The sequence below is a fragment of the Ceratotherium simum genome, chromosome 22, assembly GCF_057802395.1.
Source record: "Ceratotherium simum simum isolate JZ-2026a chromosome 22, ASM5780239v1, whole genome shotgun sequence".
Classification (NCBI taxonomy): domain Eukaryota; kingdom Metazoa; phylum Chordata; class Mammalia; order Perissodactyla; family Rhinocerotidae; genus Ceratotherium; species Ceratotherium simum.
The window spans coordinates 24850449-24877771 of NC_141921.1; the positions used below are offsets into that span (position 1 = coordinate 24850449).

Below are 27323 nucleotides of genomic sequence, written 5' to 3' on the forward strand. Positions count from 1 at the left end.
CAGGGAGTGATAGGGATGGTATTGGAATGCTTGGGAGAAAGGGGGTCTGGACTGGGAGTGAACAATGCTGTATCTCCCTTATCCTAGTCATAAACTGTGGCGACCCTGGGATTCCAGCCAATGGCCTCCGGCTGGGCAATGACTTCAGGTACAACAAAACTGTGATATACCAGTGTGTCCCTGGCTACATGATGGAATCACATAGGGTGTCTGTGCTGAGCTGCACCAAAGACCGGACATGGAACGGTACCAAGCCGGTCTGCAAAGGTGCGTCTGAGGGCTGCGGATATGGATGGAGGGCCAAAGAAGATACAAAAGTGAGATAAGGGCCTTGAACATCTGGAAGGGAGGGAGGTTACAAGGCAGAATCCTAACATCTTATCAAGGAGTATGGGATGTGAGGACTGGTCCTTGAACATCTGCAAGGAGGGAGTCAGAAGGTACCAAGGTAAGGCCTGGGCCTTGAACAGCGAGGAGAGGGCTGTGCAAAGAGAGGAGTGGGTTGTCACACTTGAAGGGGGCATTGTAAGGTGCAAAAAGACCAGAGCTCCCAAAGTAAGAGAGGCCATTTCTGATTCTTCCCACTTAGCCAGACTCCCGGCAGGTGCAGGGTAACCAGTGACATCAGTGCTGATGACTGGGGCCTGGTTTCCCCAGGACGGCACCAGAACTCAGCCTGCTTTGGTCTCCCCCCAGCTATCATGTGCAAGCCACCTCAGCTCATCCCCAACGGGAAAGTGGTGGGGTCTGACTTCATGTGGGGCTCGAGTGTGACGTATGCCTGCCTGGAGGGGTACCAGCTCTCCCTGCCTGCAGTGCTCACCTGTGAGGGAAACGGATCCTGGACCGGAGAGCTGCCTCAATGTTTCCGTAAGTTGCTCATGGGGGGCTTCGGTGCATCCTATCCGCTGGCTTTCTCCTCTTCTCTCCTCAGACCTCTGCTGCTGGAAGGCCTAGAATGGTAGTCCCCTCCCCCAAAATCAAGTAGGAGCTTTGTCAAAGAAACTATTAAAGAAGGAAGGAAGTTTAAAGGAAGAAAATGAGAATATCTTAACTGAGCCCTGGCTATGGAGTCACAGTGGAAGGAAATTAAGCCAGGGATAAGGGAGGTGTTTCTTAACCAGAAAAGTTGTTAACTGGGTGGGATAGTGCCTAAAGATCTGGGGGGCCCAGTGCTGGAAACATGCCTGTCTTCATGGAATATACCCTGCACAGAAAAGATTCCCAGGAACTCATGATTTTCTGGTGAGAGAGTTTATTTCTTATCCACCAGGCCCAATTGTGTCTCAAAGAGCCCAAGTCCATTCCAGGGCTTATTTCTCACTGAGACCTCCAGAGAAACAGGTTCCAGGTTGCTTATTCTTGTCACACTCCACAGTTGGGCTCTGGAAGGTTTTATTGGTGCCCTTGCTTTGGGGGGACAAACAGTAAGACCTATTTTTTCTTTCTCCTTGGGATTTACCTAATGCTGCTGAAAACTATCAACATACTCATGACACTGTTTGGGTGCCTCTAAAAATTTGGGAAATTTCAGCAGAGACAAGGGCCAGCAGCTCAAAAGTGGACGCAGGAAAGGCAGACTTTGGTGTGTGGTTAACCCTCAAACCTTCGCATACTCCAAGGAGATGTTAGGAATGTAGCATGTCCCTGGGTTGTCTGGACTCAGAAACCTCCCTTTTCTTCTTGAGAAATAGCTAAACTCCTTTTGAACAGTGCATTACAGTAATCATTAAAACAAAAATGTGTACCACGTCAGCAAATACAAAGAAGAATGTCATGATCATCTGAACTCTGACTTCCCCAAGATAACCATGGTTCAGATTTTGGTTGTCCTTCCACATCGATCGCTCTGCAGTTTTGCATATATAGCCATATGTATACAATTTTCTATGAATGGCAGTGAATCGTGCTGTACATACAAGTTCATAACTTGCATTTATAGATAGGCCATCACCACCCTTCTCTATCGATACATACTGATCTACACATCATCACTTTTAATGACTTTAACGAGTTTCCCTGTTGTGGATACCACAACTTGTTTAATCTTCTCCTAGTGGTGATGAATTTACATTTCTCCAATTTAATCATGTTAGAAGCAATTCTGCCATAAATAGCCCTGAAAATAACATTTCTTTACCCTCGTGGTAAAGTCCTAGGAGTGAGAACGCCAGGCCAACAGGCATGCGCTCTATACCTCCTGACATGTGTTACCAACCTGTTTTCTAGAAAGAGTGTCCCAATTTACACTCCCACCAGCAGTTTATTAGAATATTTGTTGACTCACACCCTCATTAACAATGGATTTTGCCAATATGTTTTAATATTTACCAGCCTGAGGAGTTTAAGAAGATATCTCATTATTTGAATTGGCATCACATTTCTTATTAGCAGGACTGAGCTGTTCTTTCTATGTCATCCATTTGTATTTCTTATTCTTTGAGCTGCCTCTTCCTGGATATGGTGACTTCTGATCAACTCGGCCTTTGACTTACTTCTGATTGGTCAAGTCTAGATTCCCCAGCTGCCAGGGCACAGGCTTCCATGTAATTTTGCATATGATTGTGAATCTCATGACTCTATATAGACTGACGTACACACACACACTCACATCATAGAATAGAATAAAGAATATTCTTCATGCTTGAGGTGATGTCTTGGGAAATTTTGCCTTCGGTAGTCAATTTTTCATAATACTCTCATGATCTGAATGAAATGAGCACACTCCATACCCACTGCAGTGTAAATGCACACCCTTTGAAAAGACATTTGGCAGGACACATCAAGAGCTGAGGACACACTCAAACCTTTAAAGATAGTAAGTCCACTCCTAGGGAATGCCGCTAAGAAAATAATACAAGTGAAAGAAAATCCATATGTAACTTTATATAATAGAAAATGCCTAATATAAGGTATATTATGATAAACTGTAATTATGGTACAACCTCTCATTGCAAAATTATGTAGCTAATAAGTGAGAATGATGTCATCATGGGAAATGTTTACAGGATATTAAGTGAACAAAGTAAGGTTAACAACACTTGGACACTGGGTTTGCAGCCATGCACAAGTTATGCACAACTGAACAAAGACTAGAAGGGAATAAGCGTGAAAATGGAGACAAAGTTTTGGGTAGTGGGATTGTAGTTTATTTTTTCTCCGTGTTCTGAACTTCCTGTAATGTTACTCCATTACTTGGATGATTATTAATAAGCATTTGAATGTGAAAAGGAGAGGAGACACACACAGTGGCCCTGAGGCAGGTGTAGTCATTTATCCTGGGCGGCCTCTGTTTCTAGAGGTTAAGTGAAACCGGAAGAAAGTAGAACAAAGAACAAAGGTGGGGGGAGGAGGGCAGACTGAGTTCTAGAAAGCAACTTGAACCTGCCTTTCTGTCTTCGTCTTCCCAGCTGTGTTCTGCGGAGATCCTGGTGTCCCACCCCGTGGGAGGAGAGAGGACCGAGGCTTCTCCTACAGGTCATCTGTCTCCTTCTCCTGCCAGCCCCCTCTGGTGCTGGTGGGCTCTCCACGGAGGTTTTGCCAGTCAGATGGGACGTGGAGTGGCACCCAGCCCAGCTGCATAGGTGAGAGGTGACCTGGGGCAAAGCATCCCAGCTGGTGGGCATCCTTCTTTTGGGCCCGAGATGATGACTTTCCTTCCCTGTCTTGTGTGGTCTCATCTGCAAAAGGGAACAAGTCCTCCTCTGAGCTTCTTAGAGCAGGATGTGAAACAGCTAAAGTTAATGTGCTACTGGGAATGGTATAGTCAGCCAGGGGTAGAACTCAGGTGAAGATAGCAAAAGGCAGGGGAGTCAGAACGTGGCTCCGTTTTCCTTCCTGTGTCTATTTCTCAGAATGAGTAGAGGCAATGAAAACTTCAGTGACCATGTGGTCTGTTGTGTTTTGCAATCCAGACCCAACGCTGACCATGTGTGCAGACCCTGGCATGCCGCAGTTTGGGATACAGAACAATTCCCAGGGCTACCAGGTAATGAGCTCTATGAAGATCGGGCCTTTCTGCCTCCTGTCCTTCCTGTCACTGTCAGCCTCAGAGGACTCGGAGACTTTCCTCAGGACGGCACTATGGGGGACAAGACCTTGGAAGCTCGAGAAAGAAATCGCTCTGCCTCTTTGAACCATGCTGCACGGGAGCACGCTTCAAAAAAAGGAAGGCATTTACGTCAATCTGAGAAGCTGTTGTGGAAGAACAGATCCACATGTAGCTCCACAAACACTTCCTAGCAACCCCGTGTAGTTGGCACAGGGCATTTGTGGAAATACAGAAATGAGTGAGACAGACAGACTTTCTGTCCTCAAGGTGCCCATGCCCTACCCACAGACACAGGGCTCAGACAGGGTGGGGAGCTCCCCAGTGGGCCCATCCCGATAGGACACATGCTCCATGGATACATCTCAGAATGAGCTCCAGGAGAAGGAGGGGATTTGGACAGCCTGGGATGGGACACTCTGAACAGAGAACAGGAAGCAGGGAACGATGGGTGTGTTCAAGACAGGACAATTAACTGGAACCCAAGATGCACCCAGGAGAAGTGGCAGACTGGGATATAGCCAAGGAATGCGATTTATTCACTCAGTCTGTATTCAACAAATACTTACTGCCATGAACTATTCGAGGTGCTAGGAATACAGTGGGAACAAGACAGGCCAAGTGCCTGCTCTAAGGGAGCTCCATGGCTGGAGACAATAAGCAAACAAGATAACTTCTGAGAGTGATAAGCACCACACATGGTGTAAATTCAAAGGGATGTGACCGGATGGGTTACTACTTTAGGAAGCATAGTGTTGGAAGAGCCCTCCTAAACTTGAACTGTGGCCTCCATGATGAGAAGGGGCAGCGATGGGCAGAGCTGGTGAGCATTCCTGGCAGAGGGAGGGGCCCGTGCAAAGGAATGCTCAGGCAGGGCAGTGCTTGGCAGGTTGGAGAACTAGAGAGCAGGCCAGCCAGCAAGGCCAGAGCATAGTGAGAGAGGAGAAGGAAATGAAGCCAAAGAGCCAGGCTAGGTTTGAAAACAGCTTGGCACTGTCTTGTAAAGTTAAATATTCACACATTCTATGACCCACAAGTTCCAATCCTAGAAACCAACCCCAGAGACTCTTGCACATGTTAGCAAGAAATGAGAAAAATCATGGTATAGCCACACAATGGTTTATTATACAGCAGTGAAAATGAATGAACTACAGCTCTACACGTCATGGATGAATCTTAGAAACATAATATTAAATGACAAAGGTGGTGTGATACTATTTCTATAAGAATTAAAACCAAGAAAAACATTGTTTAGAGATATATGTACGCATAAGTGAAAGAATTATTTTTTAACAAAGCAAGGAATTTAAAAACACAAAATACAAGATCAACGGTTATCAGTGAGGGGGAGCCAAGGAAGTGGGCAGGGAAGGAACACACAGATAATTACCACCATGTCGATAATGTTCTGCCTCTTAAGCTGAGTAGTGCGCTCAACTGAAGCTGTCCATTTTATCATGATGGATTCATGTCTGCATATGTCGCATATATTCTTTTGTATGCATCAAATAGCACATAATAACTTTTGAAAAGGGAAAGACATGGGCCAGGTCATGTAGGGCCTTAAGGCCATGATAAGCATTTTGGATTTTATTCTAAATATCATGGGACACCATTTGAAGGTCACTCAATCTGATCCACCATTTGAACTATCACTCAGGACACTGAGGAGAGGGTGAATAACAGAGGGTTAAATGAAACACTTAGTCAAGTAGGACACCATTGCCATGGCTCAGGACAAAGATGAGGTTGGAACTGGGCAAGGGTGGTGACAGTGGACACCGAGAGAAGTGAAGGGGTCAGGATATATTCTATAGGTAAATCCAAGAGGACTTGTTGATGGATTGGACTGAAGTGTTGAAGGAAAGGGAGGAATCGAGGGTGACTTGAGGCTTGTGATTTGCACAACTGGGTGGATAAGGTTGCCGTTGGCTGAATGAGATGATGAAATATAAGACAAACAGGTTGGGCATAGAGGAAGGGGGTAGAAATTAAGAGTTAATTTGCTCCTATAGATAATAGAGACACATGAATGTTTTGAGCTGGGAAATAGTGTAACCTAAGTTGCAGTTTAGGAGGCTAATCTGGCAGCATTAAGCTCCAAGGATTGATTGGAGAGGGAGAGATGGAGCTGGTGGCTGCAGGGGTGTCGAGTCGGACAGTGAGGGGCTAGTGGAGGGTGAGGGTGGGGAAAACTGAGCAGAAGGAGAGATGGAGGGAGGGTGGAGTTTCTGTTCAACATATATTTACAAAGCACAGCTCCAGGTTCTATAGAGCACATGTCTGTAGTAAAACAAGTCTCCTGTCCTCAGGAATTTACAGTTTTATAGAAGAAAGAAACACACACAGTAATAATTTTGTTTTGTACCATTTCTTCACATTTTATAAAATGCTTTCCAATCAGCCATCACATTTGAGCGTCACAGGATTCCAGTGTAGCTATGGCAGGGCTGGTCATCCCCACTCTACACATAGGAAGACTAAGGTGTAGAGTTCCATGAAGCCTCTCATTCAGCGAGTAAACGCAGAAACCAGAACTCAGAGCAGGGTCTCTTTGTTTGGAGTCAGACACTGTGTCCACCATAGCAGAGTGTGATATGTCCAATAAGAGCATTGATCTGGCTCAGGGGACTGGGTGAGGTCTTGTGGAAGAGGCATAATATAAGCTGTCTCAATGGGTAAACATGATTAAACCAGGCAGAGAAGCAGAAGTGTTGCTGATGGAGGCAACCACGTGGGTAGGAGTTGGGTCATGGGAAAGTAGTCAAGTGACGGGTATGAAGTATCACTGGATGGAAGGTGACCATGGGACCTTCTGTCCTCCCCACAGGTTGGAAGCACAGTGCTCTTCCGTTGTCAGAAAGGTTACCTGCTTCAGGGCTCCACCACCAGGACCTGCCTCCCCAACCTGACCTGGAGCGGAACCCCGCCTGACTGTGTCCGTGAGTGCAGACTTCACCCATGTCCCAAGACAACTCCTCTTGGCAATACATTATCTCTCCCAGCTGGGCATCCAGGACATGCTTGAATGTGCTGAATGACGGGGAGCTCACAATTTCTCATTGGGACCAATATTGGTCTCTTTGTAGTCCTTATCCCTTAGGGCCTCACAGAAGACACTTCCACACAAAAGCCTTTCTGATATTTGAAGGCAATTCCTATGCCTTAGCTAAGAAAAAAGAAAGAACTTTCCAGTGGCAGCAAAAACTAACAACTACAAGGCCAGCCCTCAGGATGGAAGGTTTCAGGCTTTTGACTATAATTACTCCTCTTCCCTCAGGAAAAGTGCTGCAGGCTTAGGTTCCCCCAGGGTTAACTAAGCCAATAGCCACATGATCTCCATCTTGGCCGTTCATCTTGGCCATTCGTACAGCCGTCAAGACTGGAAATGAGAGGGGGACTGGGGAGGGAATGCCAGACGTGAAAGGGGCCCATGAGGGAAAAGAAGGGGATGGCTCGTCTAGGAACAGGGGAATGGTCAAAAGCCTACCTGAAGACCCTAATCTCCCCCAGTCCAACAATGTCTTTCCTCTCGTCCAGCCCACCACTGCAAGCAGCCAGAGACGCCAACCCATGCCAATGTCGGGGCCCTGGACCTGCCCTCCATGGGCTACACGCTCATCTACTCCTGCCAGGAGGGCTTCTCCCTCAAGGGCGGCTCCGAGCACCGCACCTGCAAAACAGATGGCAGCTGGACGGGCAAACCCCCCATCTGCCTGGGTGAGTGTGCCCATGCGGTGGACCTCTCCGGGGTGGGAGGCCACAGGTGACAGCTGAGCTGGAGTGAAAGAGCATGAAAGAGAAGCAAGGAATATGATTTCCAGGAGCGGGATCCTGCTTCTGATTTTCTGAGGTATTGAGTCTCTAGGAGATGAAACCAGAGCAGTTGAAAGAGACACGTAGTGAAGCCATCTCCAGTTTTATTTTGCTACCTTCTGCCTGAGCTTAAACATTCTCCCGGATTATACTTAGTCGTCAGATGAGCAAGTTCTCTGTTCCACCAAACTGAAATAATGCATTACACATATTATAACCTTGATAAAACAGCACCCACCCACAGATCCTTTAGGGTTACCAAGATGTCCCAGACCCCTCTCCCCCTCTTCTTCATGCATTCATTCTCTATTTATTGAGCATTATCACTGTGCATGACTGTGCTGGGCATGGGGGACTCAGAGGGGGAAGACACAAACCCCACCCTAAAGGAGTTCACATTCAGCTTCAGAAGACAGACACATTATCAGATGTGACAGAAACTTCAGGAACATAGAGATGTGCTGAATGCTGCGAGGATGAAGAGGAAGGGCACTAATTCAGCCTAAGGGGGGAGGGGAGAAGTCAGGGAAGGCTTCCTGGAGAAAGTGATCCCAGTCCAGTCTTAAGTGAAGAGTCTAGCAAGGATAAAGGATCAGTTGGTGCTGGAATGGTGTTAAACTCTCTCTTACAGGTGCTGATCTCGCCACATGCCAGATATTGTTCTAAGTACTTTGTGTGTACTAACTCATTTAGTCCTTACAGTCATCTTATGAGGCAGGTGCTATCTGTATCCCATTTAATATATGAGGAAACCCAGGCACAAAGAGGTTAAGTAACATGCCGAAGGTCACCAGCTGGTAAAGGGAAAGAGCTGAGATTCAAACCCTGAAGGTCTAACTTCAGAATCCACGCTCTAAAGTACTTTGCTGTCCTGCTGCTCAGCGAGAGAAGACTTCAAGTTCAGAGCCTTTATCGGAGCTAGAATTTAATAACATTGTATTTTCATTGCGTGAATTGTTGTAAATTTCTTTTATTTATGAAAAGTAATATTTCTTTTCCACATTTTGTAGTGATATAAGGTTTCTTTTTTAGAGTAAATTTACTTAAGTTTTTATTGTAGTAAATTATACATAATATAAAATTTATCATTTTAACCGTATATAAGTGTACAATTCAATGGCATTAAGTACATAGTGCAACCACCACCGTATCCATTTCCAAAACTTTTTCATCAGCCCAAACAGAACCTCTGTACTTATTAAACAATAACTTCCCATTCCCCTTTCCCTCCACCCCTAATAACCTCTATTATACCTTCTATCTCTACGAATTTGCCTGTTCTAGGTACCTCATGTTAGTGGAATCATACAATGTTTGTCCTTTTGTGTCTGGATTATTTCATTTACCATAATGTTTTCAAGGTTCATCCATGTTTTAGCAAGTATCATAATTTCCTTCCTTTTTATGCCTGAATAATATTCCGTTGATGGATATACCACATTTTGTTTATCTGTTTATCCATTGACAAACATTTGGGTTGTTTCCACTTTTTGGCTATTATGAATAATGCTGCTATGAAGATAAATTTACATATTTTTGTATGGATATATGTTTTCAGTTCTCTTGGGTATGTGTCTAGGAGTAGAATGATAACTCTGTTTAACATTTCAAGAACTGTCACACTGTTTTGCAAAGTGCCCACACCACCTTACATTCCTACCAGCAATGCACCAGAGTTCCAACTTCTCCACACCCTTGCCAATACTTCTTATTGTCCATCTTTTGGAGGATAGCCACCCTAAGTGGGTGTAAAGTGGTATCTCATTGTGGTTTTGATTTACATATCCCTAATGACTCATGATCTTGAGCATCTTTTTATGTGTTTATTGGCTGTTTTTATATCTTTGACAAGAGGTCTATTCAAATCCTTTGCCCATTTTTTTGATTGGGCTATTTGTCTTTTTATTGTTTTGGGTTTTGTTTCTTTTTTTCTTTGCTTGAGGAAGATTAGCCCTGAGTTAACACCTGTGCCAATCTTCCTCTACTTTATATGTGGGTTGCTGCCACTGCGTGGCTGGCAAGCGGTGTAGGTCCACACCCAGGATCTGAACCCGAGAACCTGGGCCGCCGAAACAAAACATGCCAAACTTAGCCACTCTGCCACAGGCCTATTGTTGAGTTGTAAGAATTCTTTTTTTTCAATATCTTAATTTCTTTTTTTTCCCCGGATTTATTGAGATATAATAGACAAATAAAATTGTAATATATTTAAAGTGTACAACATGATAATTTGATATACGTATACATTGTGAAAGGATTCCCACCATCAAGTTAACACATCTGTCACCTCACACACATGCATCGCTTAACAATGGGGAGACATTCTGAGAAATGTGTCATTAGGCAATTCCGTCATTGTGTGAACATCATAGAGTGTCTTACACAAACCTAGATGGTATAGCCTACTACAAACCTAGGTTGTATAGTACTAATCTTCTGGAACCATCATTGTATATGCAGTCCATTGTTGACCAAAATGTTGTTGCGTGGCGCATGACTATATTTACCTTTTTTTTGGTGAGAACATGTAAATTCTACTCTTTTAGCAAATTTTATTTATACAATATTATGCAATATTATCTACTATACATATATATCTTATAACTGAAAGTTTGTGTTCTTTTACCAGCCTCTCCCTATTTCCCCCTCCACCCAGCCCTTGGCAACCATCATTCTACTCCCTGTTTCTGTGAGTTGGACTTTTTCTTTTTAGATTCCACATACAAGTGGTGTGTAAATAATGCTGCAATGAACATTGGACTGCAGATATCTCTTCAAGATAGTGATTTCATTTCCTTTGGACGTATATCGAGAAGTGGGATTGCTGGATCACATGGTGGTTCTATATTTAATTTCTTGAGGAACCTCCATACTGATTTCCATAGTGGCTGTACCAGTTTACATTCCCACCAACAGGTCCCCTTTTCTCCACATCCTTGCCAGCATTTGTTATCTCTTGTCTTTTTGATGGTAACCATCCTAACAGGTGTGAAGTGATATGTCATTGTGGTTTTGATTTACGTTTCCCTGATGATTAGTGGATGTAGAGCACTTTTTCATGTACCTATTGGCCATTTGTATGTCTTCTTTCAAAAAATGTCTATTCAGGTCCTTTGCCCATTTTTTAATTGGGTTATTTGGTTTTTTGCTGTTGAGTATGGGTTCCTTATTTATTTTGGATACTAACCTCTTATTGGATATGTGGGTTGCAAGTATTTTCTCCCATTCCGTAGGTTGCCTTTTCATTTTGTTGATGGTTTCCTTTGCTGTGCAGAGCTTTTAAGTTTGATGTAGTCCCGCTTGTTTATTTTTGCTTTTGTTGCCTTTGCTTTTGGTGTCAAATCCAAAAAATCATTGCCAAGAACAATGTCAAGAAGCTTCTCCCTATGTTTTCTTCTAGGAGATTTACAGTTTCATACCTTGCCTTCAAGTGTAATACATTTTGATTTGATTCTTGTGTGTGGTATAAGACAGGAGTCCAGTTTCATTCTTTTGCATGTGCATATCAAGGTTCCCCAACACCATTTATTAAAGAGACTATCCTGTCGCCCATTGTATACTCTTGGCCATTTGGTCGAAAATTAGTTGACCATATATGCATGGGTTTATTTCTGGGCTCCCTATTCTGTTCTGTTGTTCTATGTGTCTGCTTTTATGCCAATCTACACTGTTTTGATTACTATGGCTTTGTAATATAGCTTGAAATCAGGAAGTGTGATGCCTCCAGCTTTGTTGTTCTTTCTCAAGATTGCTTTAGCTATTTAGGGTCTTTTGTGGTTCCATACAAATTTTAGCATTGTTTGTTCTATTTCTGTTAAAAATGCCATTGGAGTTTTGATAGAGATTGCTTTGAATCTGTATATCTCTTTGGGTAGTATGGACATTTTAACTATTAATTCTTCCAATCCATGAACATGGAATATCTTTCCATTATCTGTGCCTTCTTCAATTTCTTTCATCACTGTTTCATAGTTTCAGTGTACAGATCTTCCACCTCCTTGGTTATATTCTCCTAAGTATTTTATTTTTTGGATGTTATCGTAAATGGGATTGTTTTCTTAATTTCTCTTTCCAGCTTTTCATTGTTAGTGTATGGGAATGCAACTTATTTTTGTATATTGATTTTGTATCCTGCCACTTTACTGATTTTATTTATTAGCTCTAGCAGTTTTTGGTGGAATTATTAGGGTTTTTCTATATATAATATCATGTCATCTGAAAACAGAGACAATTTTTCTTCTTCCTTTCTGATTTGGGTGCCTTTTGCTTCTTTTTCTGGCCTAATTGCTCCGGCTAGGACTTTCAATACTATGTTCAATAAAAGTTGTGAGAGGGGGCATCCCTGTCTTATTCCTGATCTTAGAGGAAAAGCTTTCAGCCTTTCACCATTTAGTATGATGTTGGCTGTGGGTTTGTCGTATATAGCTTTTATTATGTTGAGGTACATTCCTTCTATACCCACTTTGTTGAGAGTATTTATCATGAATTAATGCTGAATTTTGTCAAATGCTTTCTGTATCTACTGAGATGATCTTATGATTTTTATCCTTCATTTTGTTATTGTGGTGTATTACATTTATTGATTCGTGTATGTTGAACCGTCCTTGCATCCCAGGAGTAAATCTCATTTGATCATTGTATACGATCCTTTTAATGTGCTGTTGACTTGGTTTACTAATAGTTTGTTGAGGATTTTTGCATGTATGTTCATCAGGGATTTTGGCCTGTGATTTTCTTTTCTTGTAGTGTCCTTCTCTGGCTTTGGTATCAGGGTAATTCTGGCCTCGTAAAATGAGTGTGGAAGTGTTCTCTCCTCTTCTATTTTGGAAGAGTTTGAGAAAGATTGGCATTAATTCTTCCTTAAATGTTTCATAGAATTCATCAATGAAGCCATCTAGTCCTGGACTTTTCTTTGTTGGGAGATTTTTGATTACTTATTCAACCTCCTTACTAGTAATTGGTCTGTTCAGATTTTCTGTTTCTTCATGATTCAGTCTTGATAGGTTGTATGTTTCTAGAAATTTATCCATTTCTTCTAGGTTATCTAATTTGTTGGTATATAATTGCCCATAGTAGTTTCTCATGATCCTTAGTATTTTTGTGTTATCAGTTGTAACGTCTCCTCTTTCATTTATGACTTGATAATTTGAGACTTCTCTCTTTTTTCTTATTCTGGCTAAAGGTTAGTCAATTTTGTTTATCTTTTTAAAAAACCAGATCTTAATTTCATTGATCTTTTCTATTGTCTTTTTAGTTTATTTCATTTATTTCTGCTCTGATCTTTATTTCCTTCCTGCTACTAACTTTGGGCTTAGTTTGTAGTTTTTCTTCTAATCCTTGCTGTGTAAATTTAGGTTGTTTGAGATTTTTCTTTTTTCTTAATGTAGGCATTTATTGCTATAAAATTCTCTTTTAGAACTGCTTTTGCTGCATCCCATAAGTTTTGGTATGTTGTATGTCCATTTTCATTTGTCTCAAGATATTTTTTTATTTCCCTTTTGATTTCTTCTTTGACCCATTTGTTGCTCAGGAGCACGTTGTTTAATCTCCACATATTTGTGAATTTTTCAGTTTTCTTCTTGTAATTGATTTCTACTTTCATACCATTGTTGTCAGAAAAGATGCTTGATATGATTTCAATCTTCTTAAATTTATTAAGACTTGTTTTGTGGCCTAATATATGATTTATCCTGGAGAATGTTCCATGAGCACTTGAGAAGAATGTGTATTCTGCTGCCTTTGGATGGAATGTTCTCTATCTGTCTGTTAGTTCTAATTGGTCTAGTGCGTAATTTAAGTCCATTCTTTCCTTATTGATTTTCTGTCTGGATGATCAAACCATCATTGAAAGTGAGGTTTTGAAATCCCCTACTGTTATTATATTGCTATCTATTTCTCCTTTCAGATCTGTTAATATTTGCTGTATATATTTAGGAGCTCGGATGTTGGGTGCAAAAATATTTACAATTGTTATAATCTTTGGTGAATTGACCCTTTTATCATTGTATAATGACCTTCTTTATCTCTTGTTACAGTTTCTGGCTTAAAGTCTATTTTGTGTGATACAAATATAGCTACCTTTGCTTTCTTTTGGTTTCCATTTCCATGGAATATCTTTTTCCATCCCTTCATTTTCAGTCTGTCTATCCTTAAAATCGAAGTGAGTCTCTTGTAGGCAGCACATAATTGGGTCTGGTTTTTTAATCCATTCAGCCACTCTAGGTCTTTTGATTGGAGAATTTAGTCCATTTACATTTAAAGTAATTATTGATAGGTATGGACTTACTATTGCAATTTTGTTTATTTTTTTCTGGCTATTTTGTAATTCCTTTATTCCTTTCTTCTTTCCTTGCTCTCTTCCTTTGGGATTTGATGATTTTCTGTAGTAGTATGTTTTGATTCCTTTCTCTTTATTTTTTGTGTATCTACTATAGATTTTTGCTTTGTTTTTGCCATAAGGCTTACATAAAACATCTTATAGTTAGAACAGTCTGTTTAAGCTGATCAACTTAACTTTGAATGCTCAACATTTTTACACTCCTCCCCACATTTTATGTATTTCATGTCAAGAATTTACATTTTTTAATATTGTGTATCCATTAACAAGTTATTATAGTTATAGTTATTTTTAACATTTTTATCTTTTAATCTTTATGCTAGAGTTATAAGTGATTTATCCACCACCATTACAATATTAGAATATTCAGAATTTAACCCTATATTTATCTTTACCAGTGAGTTTTATACTTTCATATATTTTTATGTTAGATCCTTTCTTCCACTTGAACCCCTGCTGTTGAACTCCTTTATTGAATTTTCTAGTTCAGTTACCGTATTCTTCAGCTCTATGATTTCTATTTGATACTTTTTTTTATATTTTCTATCTCTTTGTGAAATTCTCACTTTGTGCATTGCTCTCCTGACCAGTGAGCATCTTTATGACCATTATGACCATTTGAACTCTCTATTGAATAAATCACTTATCTCCATTTCATTAAGGTCAGTTTCTGGATATTTACCTTATTCCTTGGTTTGGAACATTTTCCCTTGTTTCTTCACTTTCCTTGACTCTCTGTGTTGTTTTCTGCTCACTAGATAAACTAGACGCCTCTCCCAATATTGACAGACTAGTGTCATGTGGGAGATGAACCTCATCAATCAGCCGGGCCCAAGCTCCTGGTTGCCTCTCAAACCTTTGTAATTGTCCAAGCCACTCTCCTTGTTCTTAGTGGATCCCAGTAGTTGAGGGTGTACCAAGACTCGTCAGCATCCCAAAGAGGAGGATCACAGCCAGCACCTAGATGCAGGCTGATTAGAAGCAGGACCGTGAGACAGCAACTAGGAAAATATGCAGTCAAACCCTTTCCAGGGAGAGAGTGGGAGATGGGTGTTTTTGTCTGTTTCCTCTGTGCTGAGGCCGGGTGTGTGCCACAAGGGTTACTACTGTGCCTGATTAAAAACTGCTTCTTTGTTTGCTATAGTCCTCTGGGACTCATGAAGGCTAGCCCCACTGGCTTTCAGAGCTAGGTGATTTGGGTGCCTATCCCTCAGGTGGCATCCTTAAAAGTCAGGGTGCTAAATGTGTGGTACAAGCCCTTCACTCTTCAGGGAAAAGCTGGGAGTTGGGGGTCCCCTCCTGATCATATAGTGCTGTGCCAGGGGTAGGGTTTATGGCAAGAGTGTGTCTCAGCCTTTCCTACCCATTTTGATGGGGGTATTTTCTCAGTCAATGTGTAGCAACCCCTCAGCTAGTTTCTGGATTTCTCTCAGCGGGAATTGATCCATGTGTAGCTGTACATTCATTGCATTCGTGGGAAGAGGGCAATTCAGGAGCCTCCTATGTTGCCATCTTGGTCTGGAGTCTCTTCTGCAGTTCTTTATATACCTAGAATATAAGACCTTTATCAGATACATGATTTGCAAATATTTTCTCCCATTTTGTGGGTCGCCTTTCACTTTTTTTATTTACAGTACTTTCTCCTTTATTTCATTTATCGCCTAAAATGAAATTAGACTGTCACATTTTAAGCTCCATTTTAGTCCTGTGTTAAATTTTTTTCTTTTTTTTTAGGTGTCATTTTTTATAGCCTTATTGAGATATAATTGATATGCAAAGCTGCACATGTTTAATGTATACAAGGATGAGTTTGGATCCGTTCCCTTTCTTGTTGGTGTCCTTTTAAGCACAAAAGGGTTTTGTTGTTGTTGTGTTTGTTTGTTTGTTTGTTTTGGTGAGGAAGATTAGCTCTGAGCTAACATCTGTTGCCAATCCTCCTGTTTTTGCTGAGGAAGATTGGCCCTGGGCTAACATCTGTGCCCATCTTCCTCCACTTTATATGTGGAACGCCTGTCACATATAAAGCATGGCTTAATAAGCGGTGCGTAGGTCCGCACCAAGGATCCCAACCTGTGAACTCTGCGAAGCAGAGCACGCGAACTTTGAACCACTACGCCACCGGGCCGGCCCTTAAGCACAAAGGTTTTAATTTTGATGAACTCTAATTTATCTATATTTTCTGTGCTTGCTTATGCTTTTACTATATATGTAAGAAACCATTGCCTAATCCAAGGTCACAAAGATTTATGCCTATGTTTTCTTCTAAGAGTTTTATAGTTTTTTAGCTCTTACATTTAGGTCTTACATTCATTTTTAGTTATTTTTTATGGTGTTAGTTTGGGGTCCAAATTCATGCTTTTGCCTGTGGATATCCAGTTGTCCCAGTACCATTTGTTGAAAAGACTATTCTTTCTTCATTGAATTGTCTTGGCACTCTTGTCAAAGATTAATCATAAGTGTGTGAGCTCGTGTCTGGATCCTCAGTTTTATTCATTGATCTTTATAACTGCCCTTATGGCATCTCCACACAATCCTGATTACTATAGCTTTGTAGTAAGTTTTCAATTTGGGAAGCGTAAGTCTTCCCTTTTGTACTTCTTTTTCGAGACTGTTTTGGCTATTCTGGGCCCTTTTTATTTCTATACGAATTTTAGAATTGGATTGTCAATTTCTGCAAAAGAGACAGCTGGGATTTTGATATGGATCATGTTGAATCTGTAGATCAAGTTGGGGAACATTGCCACCTGAACAATAATTAGGTCTTCCAATCATGAACACGGGATGTCCTCCTTTTATTTAGGTCTTTAATTTCTTTCAACGATGGTTTCTAGTTTTCAATGTATAAGTCTTGTACTTCCGTGGTTACATTTATTCTTAAGTATTTTATTCTTTTTGATGCTATGATGTAGTTGTATTTAAATATACAAAATGCTTTAGATGCGGTTGAATCCCAGCTCAGCCCCTGACTGCACAGTCTTGGGCAAGCTCCTTCACCTCTCAGCCTCTTAACAAGTTCTCTTCTATAAAATGGAGACAGTAATCTCTATCTCACAGTTTTGAGAGAATGAGTAAATGAAATAACATGAATACAGTGCCTAGCATAGCACCCGGCACATAGAATGCTTCCTCTCTCTTTGTTCCCTTCATCTCATAAAACCTAAGGCAATAAAGAAGGCATTTTGCTCAGAAGTGTACCTTCATTGAGTCACTGTGGAAAATTTCCCCCAAGCCTTCTGTATATCCAAACATAAGCTGACCTTCAAAGTTGGAAGGGTGTGCTAAAACTCTGTGGCCTCCCAAAGGAGACAGTAGGGAAAATCTGCTCTTACTTGGTGACAAGGCAGATATTTCTGTTGTTTCTCTGCAAAAGAAAAGAAGACATTAATATTTATTGACTGTGACTTTCAGGTTCATAACCTCATTTATTTAGCATAGACCTATAAGGCATGTTTCCATATTTTCCCATGTTTCAAATGAGGAGACGAAGACTCTGAATGGTGAAGTGACTGGTCGAGGTCACACAATCATTGAATAAACTGCCGGGACCTGAACCTAGACTGTCGGGATCAGGCCCAAATCTTTCACCTTTGCCTTTGCCTATGAGGGCTTCTCAGTCTTAGCATCATCACTCCAAGAGAGGGAAGCACTCCACTGACACCCCCATCAGGGCTCAGGGAGTCCACTTTTTGTTGGTGGAAGGTCCTGCTTCGTGCCAGGCATCTAGGAGGAAAGCAGAGTCCAGAACAGGGCTTTTCAACCCCGGGTCCTCAATAGGGGCATCAGCAGATCTGTGTAGTAGGATAGAAAATAGACATCTTTATTTTTCCTTTGCTTCTTATTGAGATTTAGCATTTCCTTTAACTTAGAATGTAGATGAAAACCCATAGAAGTGTTAGCAATACCTGTGACTTCGTCACCAGTAGAAATTGCAGAGATTTTCATATTATATTACAATTGTTACCAACATCATGAAATATTGTTTATATTCCTGACTGCTTCAAGATTATGGTCGTTAACTAGACCTGCTGCTAGATCCTGTTATTTAATGCAGTAATAAAGAATCATTTGTATAACTATATCCTAATTCTTCGTTTAATATTTCAATGACTGTAATTGAGAAAATGGATTTCCTTTTAACTCTTTATATTTTATTATTCTGAGAGGGGTCAGAGTATCACCAAACCATCAAAGTAGTCCACCTCCTGGTCTAAGAGGATAAGTCTGAAGCAAGATCTGAAAGAACCCATTGACCAGAGAGGTGGCCATTATTTTTCCAGTAGAGAGTAGATCAGAGGCTGAACCTGTTTTCTTCCATTCTCTTTCCCCAGCAGAGGTCCGGCCTAGTGGGAGACCCATCAACACTGCCCGAGAACCGCTGCTCACCCAAGCCTCAGGTATGTATGGTCTAGATCTTTGACTCAAGAAACTGGTGTTGGGGCCGGCCCTGTGGCTTGGTGGTTAAGTGCGCGCGCTGCGATGCTGGCGGCCCGGGTTCAGATCCCGGGTGCGCATCGAGGCACCACTTCTCCGTTCATCCTGAGGCCGAGTCCCACATGCAGCAACTAGAAGGATGTGCAGCTATGACACACAACTATCCACTGGGGCTTTGGGGGGAAAAAATAAAATAAATAAAATCTTTAAAAAAAAAAAAAAAAAGAAACTGGTGTTGCTTCCTTCACCTGGTTACCCAGAAACATGCACATGAGTTTCTGAGTACTCAATGGAAGGGCATGAAAACTCTCTATAGCACCAAACAGATTTCCCCACCTACGTCCCAACCCCAGGCAGACTTCAGGAGGAAGTGAGCCTGAAGTAAGCAGAAACCTCATCCAGAAGAGCGAGCAAAGGCCTTCCAGAAACAAGTCCAGAGCTTTGAGGTCTGGAACCGTTGATTACCCCTCCTGGCACAGGACCAGCCAGCGTGTGGTCATAAAGATACATAGACGCGGGTCCTACCCAGGGAGCTTCCTGGAAATGGTTACATTTTTGAGACAGGTATTGATTCTCTCAAAGTGTGATGTCCAGAAATGAACACAGAACTACAGGTGTGCCTGACCAATGCAAAATTATTATAGACTATCATATCCTTTTTTGAACCCTATACTTTTACTTACCACATTAACATGTACATTATACGGAAAAGAAGACTAGATTTGGCATCATAAACTCGGTTCAGGTTCCATTTTGGTCACTGACCAGCTGTGTCCTTGGGCAAATGAGCTTCACTTCTTGAGCTTCAGTTTACCTTTTGGTAAAATGGGGATCATAACATTTACCTTAGAGAATTATTGTAAGGATAAATAACTATTTCGGTAGCTATCACTCAGTAGGTGCTCTTATGTGCCCAACATCATGTGACATACAATTTGCAACATTAGACCATTTAACCCCTACAATAACTCTGATGAGATAGGTGGGGTGGCCCCCATTTACAGAACTACAGGTGTGGCCTATACAGGTGAGGAAGTTGAGGCTCTTGCAAGTGATCAAACACAACTGATAAGTGACAGCCAAGATTAGAATCCAGAGCATTAGCCCGTGTTCCTATCCACCACATGATACTGACGTGTTGGTTTTCTCTCTCTTCTCTTTTTCCCTTTCTCCATCTTTTCAACCTCCTCCCTCCTTTTTTTCTCTTTTCTTCTTTCTCCTTCTCTCTCTTCCTTCTAGTTCCCTCTCTCTCTCTCATTTGTATTTATTTTCTCTTTTTTCCTTACCCACCTCCTCTCTCTGTTTCCCTCCACCCATCCCCCCTGAGACTCAAGAGGATCACAAGAGGGCCAGAGCACTCCACCACCTCCCCCATGTTAGACGTTGGGGATAACAATCTCAATCAGTGAACTGGGATCAGTCATCAGGTGGCCTCAATTCTACCAGCACACATGAAAGTCTCTCTCACATCTCTTTCTCAATTCGTCTAGTTCCCGGGGATGTTTTTGCCAAGAATTCCCTATGGAAAGGGGCCTATGAGTACCAGGGGAAGAAGCAGCCAGCCATGCTCAGAGTGACTGGCTTCCAGGTTGTCAACAGCAAGGTCAACGCTACCATGATTGACCACAGCGGCGTGGAGGTGCACTTGGCTGGTAAGGAGCAGGCACCTCCTTACCACACACGCCCTTTGCAAGGATGAGGCTACTGTCATTGCATTGTACTGTCATGCAAGGCTTGAACTTGTCTGGTGGCAGGGGGAAGAGGAAGCTCTATTCATCTTTGTTCACGTAATAAAGACACCACAGACTAAAGAGAATAGGTTAGATGACAAACATTAACAAATTGAACATCCAAAGAACTCTTACAAATAAAGAGAAAAGAGACGATATCCCTAAAACTGAACCAAAAATAGGGCGGAAAACTCCCAGAAGCCAAAGTACAGACAGTCAATAAACAAGAGAAAAAATATTTTTCAGCAGTAATCAAAAAAAGAAGTAAACACAAAATGTCATTTTCTACTTATCCCATTAAGGTTTTTTTAACTGATAAGCTTTAGTGCTAGTCAAGGTCCAGTAATGCAGTGCTGGTCAAAGTATAAAATAGTACAGTTCTAGAAAACAGCTTGGCAATTTGTGTCAAGATACTTGAAAATAATTGAACCTATTAATTACACTTCTAAGAATTTTTAGCATAAGGAATAGCTATGGAGGGAGTCAAACATTTATGAATAAAGGATGCTCGTATTACAGGGCTATTTGTATTACATAAAAACTGGAGGGCCGGCCCCGTGTCTTAGTGGTTAAGTGCACGTGCTCCACTGCTGGCGGCCCAGGTTCAGACCCCGGGCGCGCACTGACGCACCGCTTCTCCAGCCATGCTGAGGCTGCGTCCCACATACAGCAACAAGAAGGATGTGCAGCTATGACATACAACTATCTACTGGGGCTTTGGGGGGAAAAAAATAAATAAATAAATAAAACTGGAAATAGAAAATCGTCTAAAAATAAAAAATGGATATATTAATTATAGTATATCTGCTGGATAAAATATTAGGCCACTTTTGGAGGAAATATACCCACTATAATGCATTTAAAATATGACTCCAGTTTTTAAAGGAAAAGTTATGTCCATAAGAAAGAAAATTGGAAGTAATTACACCAAAATATTAACAGTTCATACTGTTCATCATACATCTCTGCATTTTCCAAAATGTCCCCAATTTTCAATCTTTCTATAATCAGAAAAACTAAATATCTTAGAAAACAAGTTTTTATTGAATAGATGGGTAGAGGAATGCAGAGTGAGTGAAGGCACACATTAATACACAACCCCATGTACAATCATATCCACTCATTCACGCATGCACACGCAAACACAACTGGACGTTCATATTCACTCATTTGCTCTAAGACGTAGTCATAAAGATATTCACATCCTCCCATGAACATGCCCTCATGCATTCCTGCACCCACTGAATTGTAAGCACACCCATGCATTAACTGACACGTTAATATACACAAAATCATGCGCACTTTTTTCTCCCACATGCATGTGAAACAGGGTCACAATCACAGGCCAGTATGAGTTGTTTATTAACACACATGCACGTTCTTGTGTATACTCACATGCAACCTCCACAAGCTCCCAGGCAACGCTATACTTACCTACTTCCAGTTACCCGCGGAATGTTTGTATCAACAGCTACACATGAAATCCCCCTCAGACACTCACACCAACATACCCACAAATTTGAGTTTCGAACTCTTCCCAGATCTTTCAAGTGTACCCTCTGAACTTTCTTTTCCCAGGAATTTACAGGAAAGAAGATTTCCATCTCCTGCTCCAGGTTTACCAGATTACAGGGCCTGTGGAGATCTTTGTGAATAAGTTCAAAGATGATCACTGGGCTTTAGATGGGCATGTAAGTTCAGCAAAGTCTCACTCAGTCCTTGACCTCCCCGTGCCCTGGCCCCATCCCCAATCCCCAATCACAGGCAGGGAAGAGGAGGAAAGAAGAGGATGGAAACTCCTAGGATCAACAAGGAAACTTGGGAGGGGATTTTCTGTGGGGCCAGGATCGGGAGCAAGCGAGTCCTTATTTGCTAGTGAAGTGGGCATAGGAAAAAAGAAAAAGGGCAGGATCCTTAGAGTCCAGAGAGTCAGCACGTCTGAGTGAGATGGAGAAGGTTCTGATGTTAGTGCAGAAAGCAAGGAATTGGAGGTCAGCCACGTGAGAGTGAATTCAAGTAAGGTGAAGGTCATGGTGTGGTGGTGAGTGCTGGGAGAAGGTGGTGCATCCCAGATGACTACCTCGAACATCTACTCACATTTGAGGATGTGGATTGTGCGTGACTTAGCACAGCTTGGGAGACCAAGACATGGGACCTCCCCGAATGCATGACCTTCTTGCATTCCCTTGTGGGAAAGATGTATTACATTCTAGGGCATTCTTGAGGTGGAAGCCAGGTCCCCAGTGATGCTTCTCTGCCCATACCTTCCAATTTCACAAGTAGAGGAGTTGAGCATAGCGGCACCTGTTGCATCCTTGGCTTCCTGTCTTGGATTGTTGAAGCTAGAAAAGGAAGGGTGGAAAGTAGGGAGAGGTCATGGCAGCCGGAGACAGCTGAGGAGTCAGGGTGCATCCTCATGGACAAGAGAGCTGGTAGAGGACTGTGGCTTTAGTGACTTTGCTTTATAAACACACAAGGAGAAGTAAGGGGCTTCTCCAGGGGCTGGCACATACAGTTGGTTCCTTGGTATCCTCAAGGGTATCCTATGGACCCCTGTGGATATCCAGGACCCAGCTGGCTTCAGTAGTAGTGCAAAAGCTGTGCAAGACTCCACCATGCGGGAGGGTTGTCAGAGGTGAGAGAGCAAGGGTCAAAGTTGCGAGATGGAGCTAGGAGTGCAGGCCAGGGGCCAGACGAGAATGGAGCCCTGGAGGGCCAGGCACAGCTGGAGCAACTGCCCAGGATGACAGCCAACCATCGGGCCCACATCTACGGCCACCAAGGGCGCATTTGGGGGAACAGGTGGGGAAGTCAGCTTAGAGTGCAATAGACCTGGGGTGGAGCGTGAATTGGAAGGTACACCCTCAGCTGAGCAAGTCCACAGGCCACGTGTTTCAGCGTCTGTGTCTGTTACATGAGCATCATGAAGACAAAGTGGCAGAGGGAGCACTGCCCACTGGGAGTCCCCAACTACCCCTACCAAAAAAATGAATAGCTATTGAGACTGTGGTGAGCTCTCCAAAGTATGTTAAATCCTCTAGGTACATTTTAATCATGGTTTACTTTCTAAAAGTCAGTTTTTCCTCACAGTAATAATAGCTAAGACTTATCTAGGGCCCATTAAGTGTTCTAAGTGCTTTATCTATATTAACTCATTTAATCCTCACAGCCACCCTATGACGTAGGTGCTGTTCTTACTCCCTTTTTACAAATGAGAAACTGAGGCACAGACAGATTAAGTGACTTGACCAGTAGAAAAACTAAAAGTGTCTCCCTGCCTCCTACAAGAGGTCAGTGCCCCTGCCCCACCCCAGCATGTCAGTCATGCTCCACCCTTGCTGGGTGAGAATCAGGCAGAGTCACTGTCTGTTGGGGTGACGGGTGGCTGGGTGACACCAGCGTGTTTGGCAGCATGTACCCGTGAGTGCGTCTCTGGCCTGGCCGGCAGGAGTTCTGGCTCCTTCCAGCATGTTTCCCATCTTCTCTCTGCTCCCACCCTCACAGGTCTCCTCAGAGTCGTCTGGAGGCACCTTCGTCTACCAAGGCTCTGTCAAGGGCCAAGGCTTTGGGCAGTTCGGCTTTCAAAGACTCGGTAACTAGCATGTGTCCCCTGGAAGTGTGAGCTCATGGGCGTGCGGGGAAATCTTGTATTTTGGGGCGGAGGGTAGGCGATTGGTGAAGTTCAACAGTCTAAGACAGGGGTTCCTAACCTTTTATGGATCAGGGTCACCTTCGAGATTCTGGTAAAAGCTGTGGAATATCTCCGCAGAAACAAACACATTTACATAAGCCTCTCAACCTTTGCCAGACAGTTTCAGGCTCAGCCGTTGAGTTGGGTGCCCCCAGCTTAAGGGACGTTGGGTCACAGATACAGCCCCCCACGCACTGTCTGGCCAGCCCTCTGGCATCACACAGGCATCCTTGAGCATTCCCACGTGGGTTCTCAGCTTCCTGATGGCGTGTCCTCCCCAGCACAGTCCTGGAAGGTTGGGATTGCTGCCCTCGTTTTGCAGATGAGAAAACTGCGTGTCAAGGAGGCTTCCCTCCCTTGTTCTTCCCGGGCGTCTTTACCCCGCACGCTACACGTCATCAGCGTCAAGCGTCCTCACTTCAGAGACCGGCCTCAATCCGACCCGGAGCCTCCGGGTGCCAGGGTGCCGAGCCTCAGACTCTAATGGGGGAGGCGCCTGGTTTCTCAGAAGCAGTGGAAGGGAGGCAGGAGGCAGTCATGAGTGCTCCACAGCCAGCTCTGTGTCCCCCGGGGGCTGACACCGCCATCCCCAGGGGCGCCTGCCCGCCCAGGCAATCCATTGCATTTTCTCACAGCTCTGACTTTCAGAGAGCTTCTCCTGTCTCAAGCGGAAATCTGCTTCCCTGTCATGCCCACTCCACACTGCTCCTCCCCGGGAGTTGTCTTAGCTCCGCCCTGAGGGCTGCAGGGGGTGAGACCACTCTATTCCGTACAGCAGCCCTATAAATACTTAAGACAGTTCCCCGGGGCCCCCAGCCTAAAACACTGGAGAGACCTCAGGACACCAGAGTTCTTGTCCTGGCTTCACAAGTGACTCCCTGTCTCCTGGGGCAGACCCATCCCCTCTCGGGACCTCAGACCCCTCAGTTACTGGGGCACTTAGCAGGGGCAGCCGTGTCCCCCTGTGTTCCTCTGAGCTCTCCCAGTCTTGGGGGGAAGGGCAGGAGGAGGAGGGGAGACCCTCCCGAGACAGAAGCTTCAGCACCCGCTCTCACACTTCCACCAGCGCAGTTCCCCTCCATCTGTTTGCTATTTCCGCTTCCTTGTAAGGTTTCATCTGACAAAAGGCTTCTATGGCCAAAAGAAGTTTCAAAACTTGCAAAGGGCTGCACCCTTTTCAGATTTTTATTCTGCGACATGGTCTCAGGTTTTCCTGCAGATTGGCTTCCCCAGGACTGAACACTGTCCTCTGCATGAGATCTGACCAGCACACACAGGGCCCTTCTCCAGAGGGGTGTCAGAGCGTGTCTGGAAGACAGGTGGGGTGGGCTCTGGGCACCAAGGCCTCTCCCAACTGAGCTGGAGACCATCCTGAGCCCCAGCCACACTGCCCAATAGTGTGCGGCGGGGCAGGGTGACCGCTAGGGGCCATCCCCTCAGACTGTGTCTCTGTGCCCTGAGGTTTATGCTTTGGGACTTTGCAGACCTCAGGTTGCTGGAGTCAGACCCCGAGTCCATCGGCCGCCACTTTGCTTCCAACAGCAGCTCCGTGGCAGCCGCAATCCTGGTGCCTTTCATCGCCCTCATCATCGCAGGCTTTGTGCTCTATCTCTACAAGCACAGGTACAGTGAAGGGACAAGGCCCAGGGGCCAGGAGGGCGACAAGGCCCTGTCCCAGACCCCAATCCACCCAGAGCCTTCCTGGCTCAACAGAGCTGTGACCTTCTGGGAGGAAGACAGAACCTCCCTCTGCCCTCCCCCCCCTTTAGACCCGAGTCTGTCTCTCTCTCTTTTTATGTCTCGGTCACTCTCTCTTATTCCCAGGAGAAGACCCAAAGTTCCGTTCAATGGCTATGCGGGCCACGAGAACACAAACGTTCGGGCCACGTTCGAGAACCCGATGTATGACCGCAACATCCAGCCCACAGACATCATGGCCACCGAGGCGGAGTTCACAGTCAGCACCGTGTGTACAGCGGTATAGCCACCAGGCCTGGCTGCCACCGCCGCCGCCACTGAGAGCCCCGCCTCCGGCAGCCGGTGAGAGGGGGCTGTGGGAGGCGGACAAGTACCTCTACATGCACGCAGAGACACGTCCAGTAAGAGGACTGAGCTCTGAGTACTGCTGTGTGCAGGCACTAAGCTAGGTACTTCCCTCCACCTGGGAGGTGGGTGCTGTGGCTATCCCCTTTACAAATGGGCAAACTGAGGCACAGAAGAAGGGATTAACTTGACCAAGATCACACAACTAATAAGTAGCAGGGTCAGAATCCAATCCCAGGCAGGCCCTCCAGAGACTCTGCTCTTAGCCATTGGGCTCAGCAAAATATCCAAGCAGAGTGTATTAGTCAGGGCTCTCCAGAGAGAGATACGTACGTGTGTACACACGGATATAGAGAGAGAAAGCAGGAGAGGTTTATTGTAAAGAATTGGCTCACACGGGGCCAGCCCCGTGGCTTGGCGGTTAAGTGCACGCGCTCTGCTGCTGGTGGCCCGGGTTCGGATCCCGGGCACGCGCCGACGCACTGCTTCTCCGGCCATGCTGAGGCCGTGTCCCACATTCAGCAACTAGAAGGAAGTGCAGCTATGACATACAACTATCTACTGGGGCTTTGGGGTAAAAAATAAATAAAAATTAAAAAAAAAAAAAAAAGAATTGGCTCACACGATCTTGGGGCTGCAAGTCTGAAGTCCTCGGGGCCGGCCTGTGGACTGGAGATTCCATCAAAAGCTGACGTTGTAATCTTGAGTCCAAAGGCAGTCTGGAGGCAGAATTCCTTCCTCTTCAGGGGATCTCAGTCTTTCCTCTTACAGCCTTCAACTGATTGGATGAGGCCCAGCTACATTATAGAGGGTAATCTGCTTTATTCAAAGTCTACTAATTTAAATGTTAATCTCATCTAAAAAATTCCTTCACAGCAACATCTAGACTGGTGTTTCACCAAGCATCTGGGCACCAGAGCCCAGGCAGGTTGCCATAAAATTAACCATCACCTAGAACCTATTAGGTGGGCTGACACAATCCCTGACATGGTCAAGACAGGAAGCCCCCCCCCACCATTATACAGACAGAGAGGCAGATGCACACACACAGGCTTACAAGTGTACACTGTGACACTCTCTCACACATGCACACACATGTGCTCACACACACACGCCCGCACGCATCTGACAGGCCCACGGGGGAGGAGCTGACAAATCTAGAAGGCATTGCCTCCTCCTCACTGTGTACTCCGTTGATGATACTGCCTTCCTCGGGGAGCTGGGAAC

The 27323-nt window shown here is 43.9% G+C and overlaps 1 protein-coding gene across 2 annotated transcripts in view; it reads left to right on the forward strand.

Moving 5' to 3' along the window:
• Positions 1–26037, forward strand: part of CSMD2 (CUB and Sushi multiple domains 2) — a 604641-nt gene extending 578604 nt beyond the window's left edge. The window contains exons 59-70 of one of the 2 annotated variants that reach the window (XM_087446344.1): positions 88–267; positions 697–870; positions 3411–3584; positions 3915–3988; positions 6879–6990; positions 7589–7768; positions 18530–18595; positions 20123–20284; positions 21941–22053; positions 23867–23954; positions 25538–25676; positions 25878–26037. In XM_087446344.1, coding sequence (XP_087302470.1) covers positions 88–267; positions 697–870; positions 3411–3584; positions 3915–3988; positions 6879–6990; positions 7589–7768; positions 18530–18595; positions 20123–20284; positions 21941–22053; positions 23867–23954; positions 25538–25676; positions 25878–26037 — 1622 coding nt within the window. The remainder of the gene's footprint in view (positions 1–87; positions 268–696; positions 871–3410; positions 3585–3914; positions 3989–6878; positions 6991–7588; positions 7769–18529; positions 18596–20122; positions 20285–21940; positions 22054–23866; positions 23955–25537; positions 25677–25877) is intronic. The other variant, XM_087446345.1, reaches the window with a different exon arrangement.
• Positions 26038–27323: the final 1286 nt, after the last annotated feature.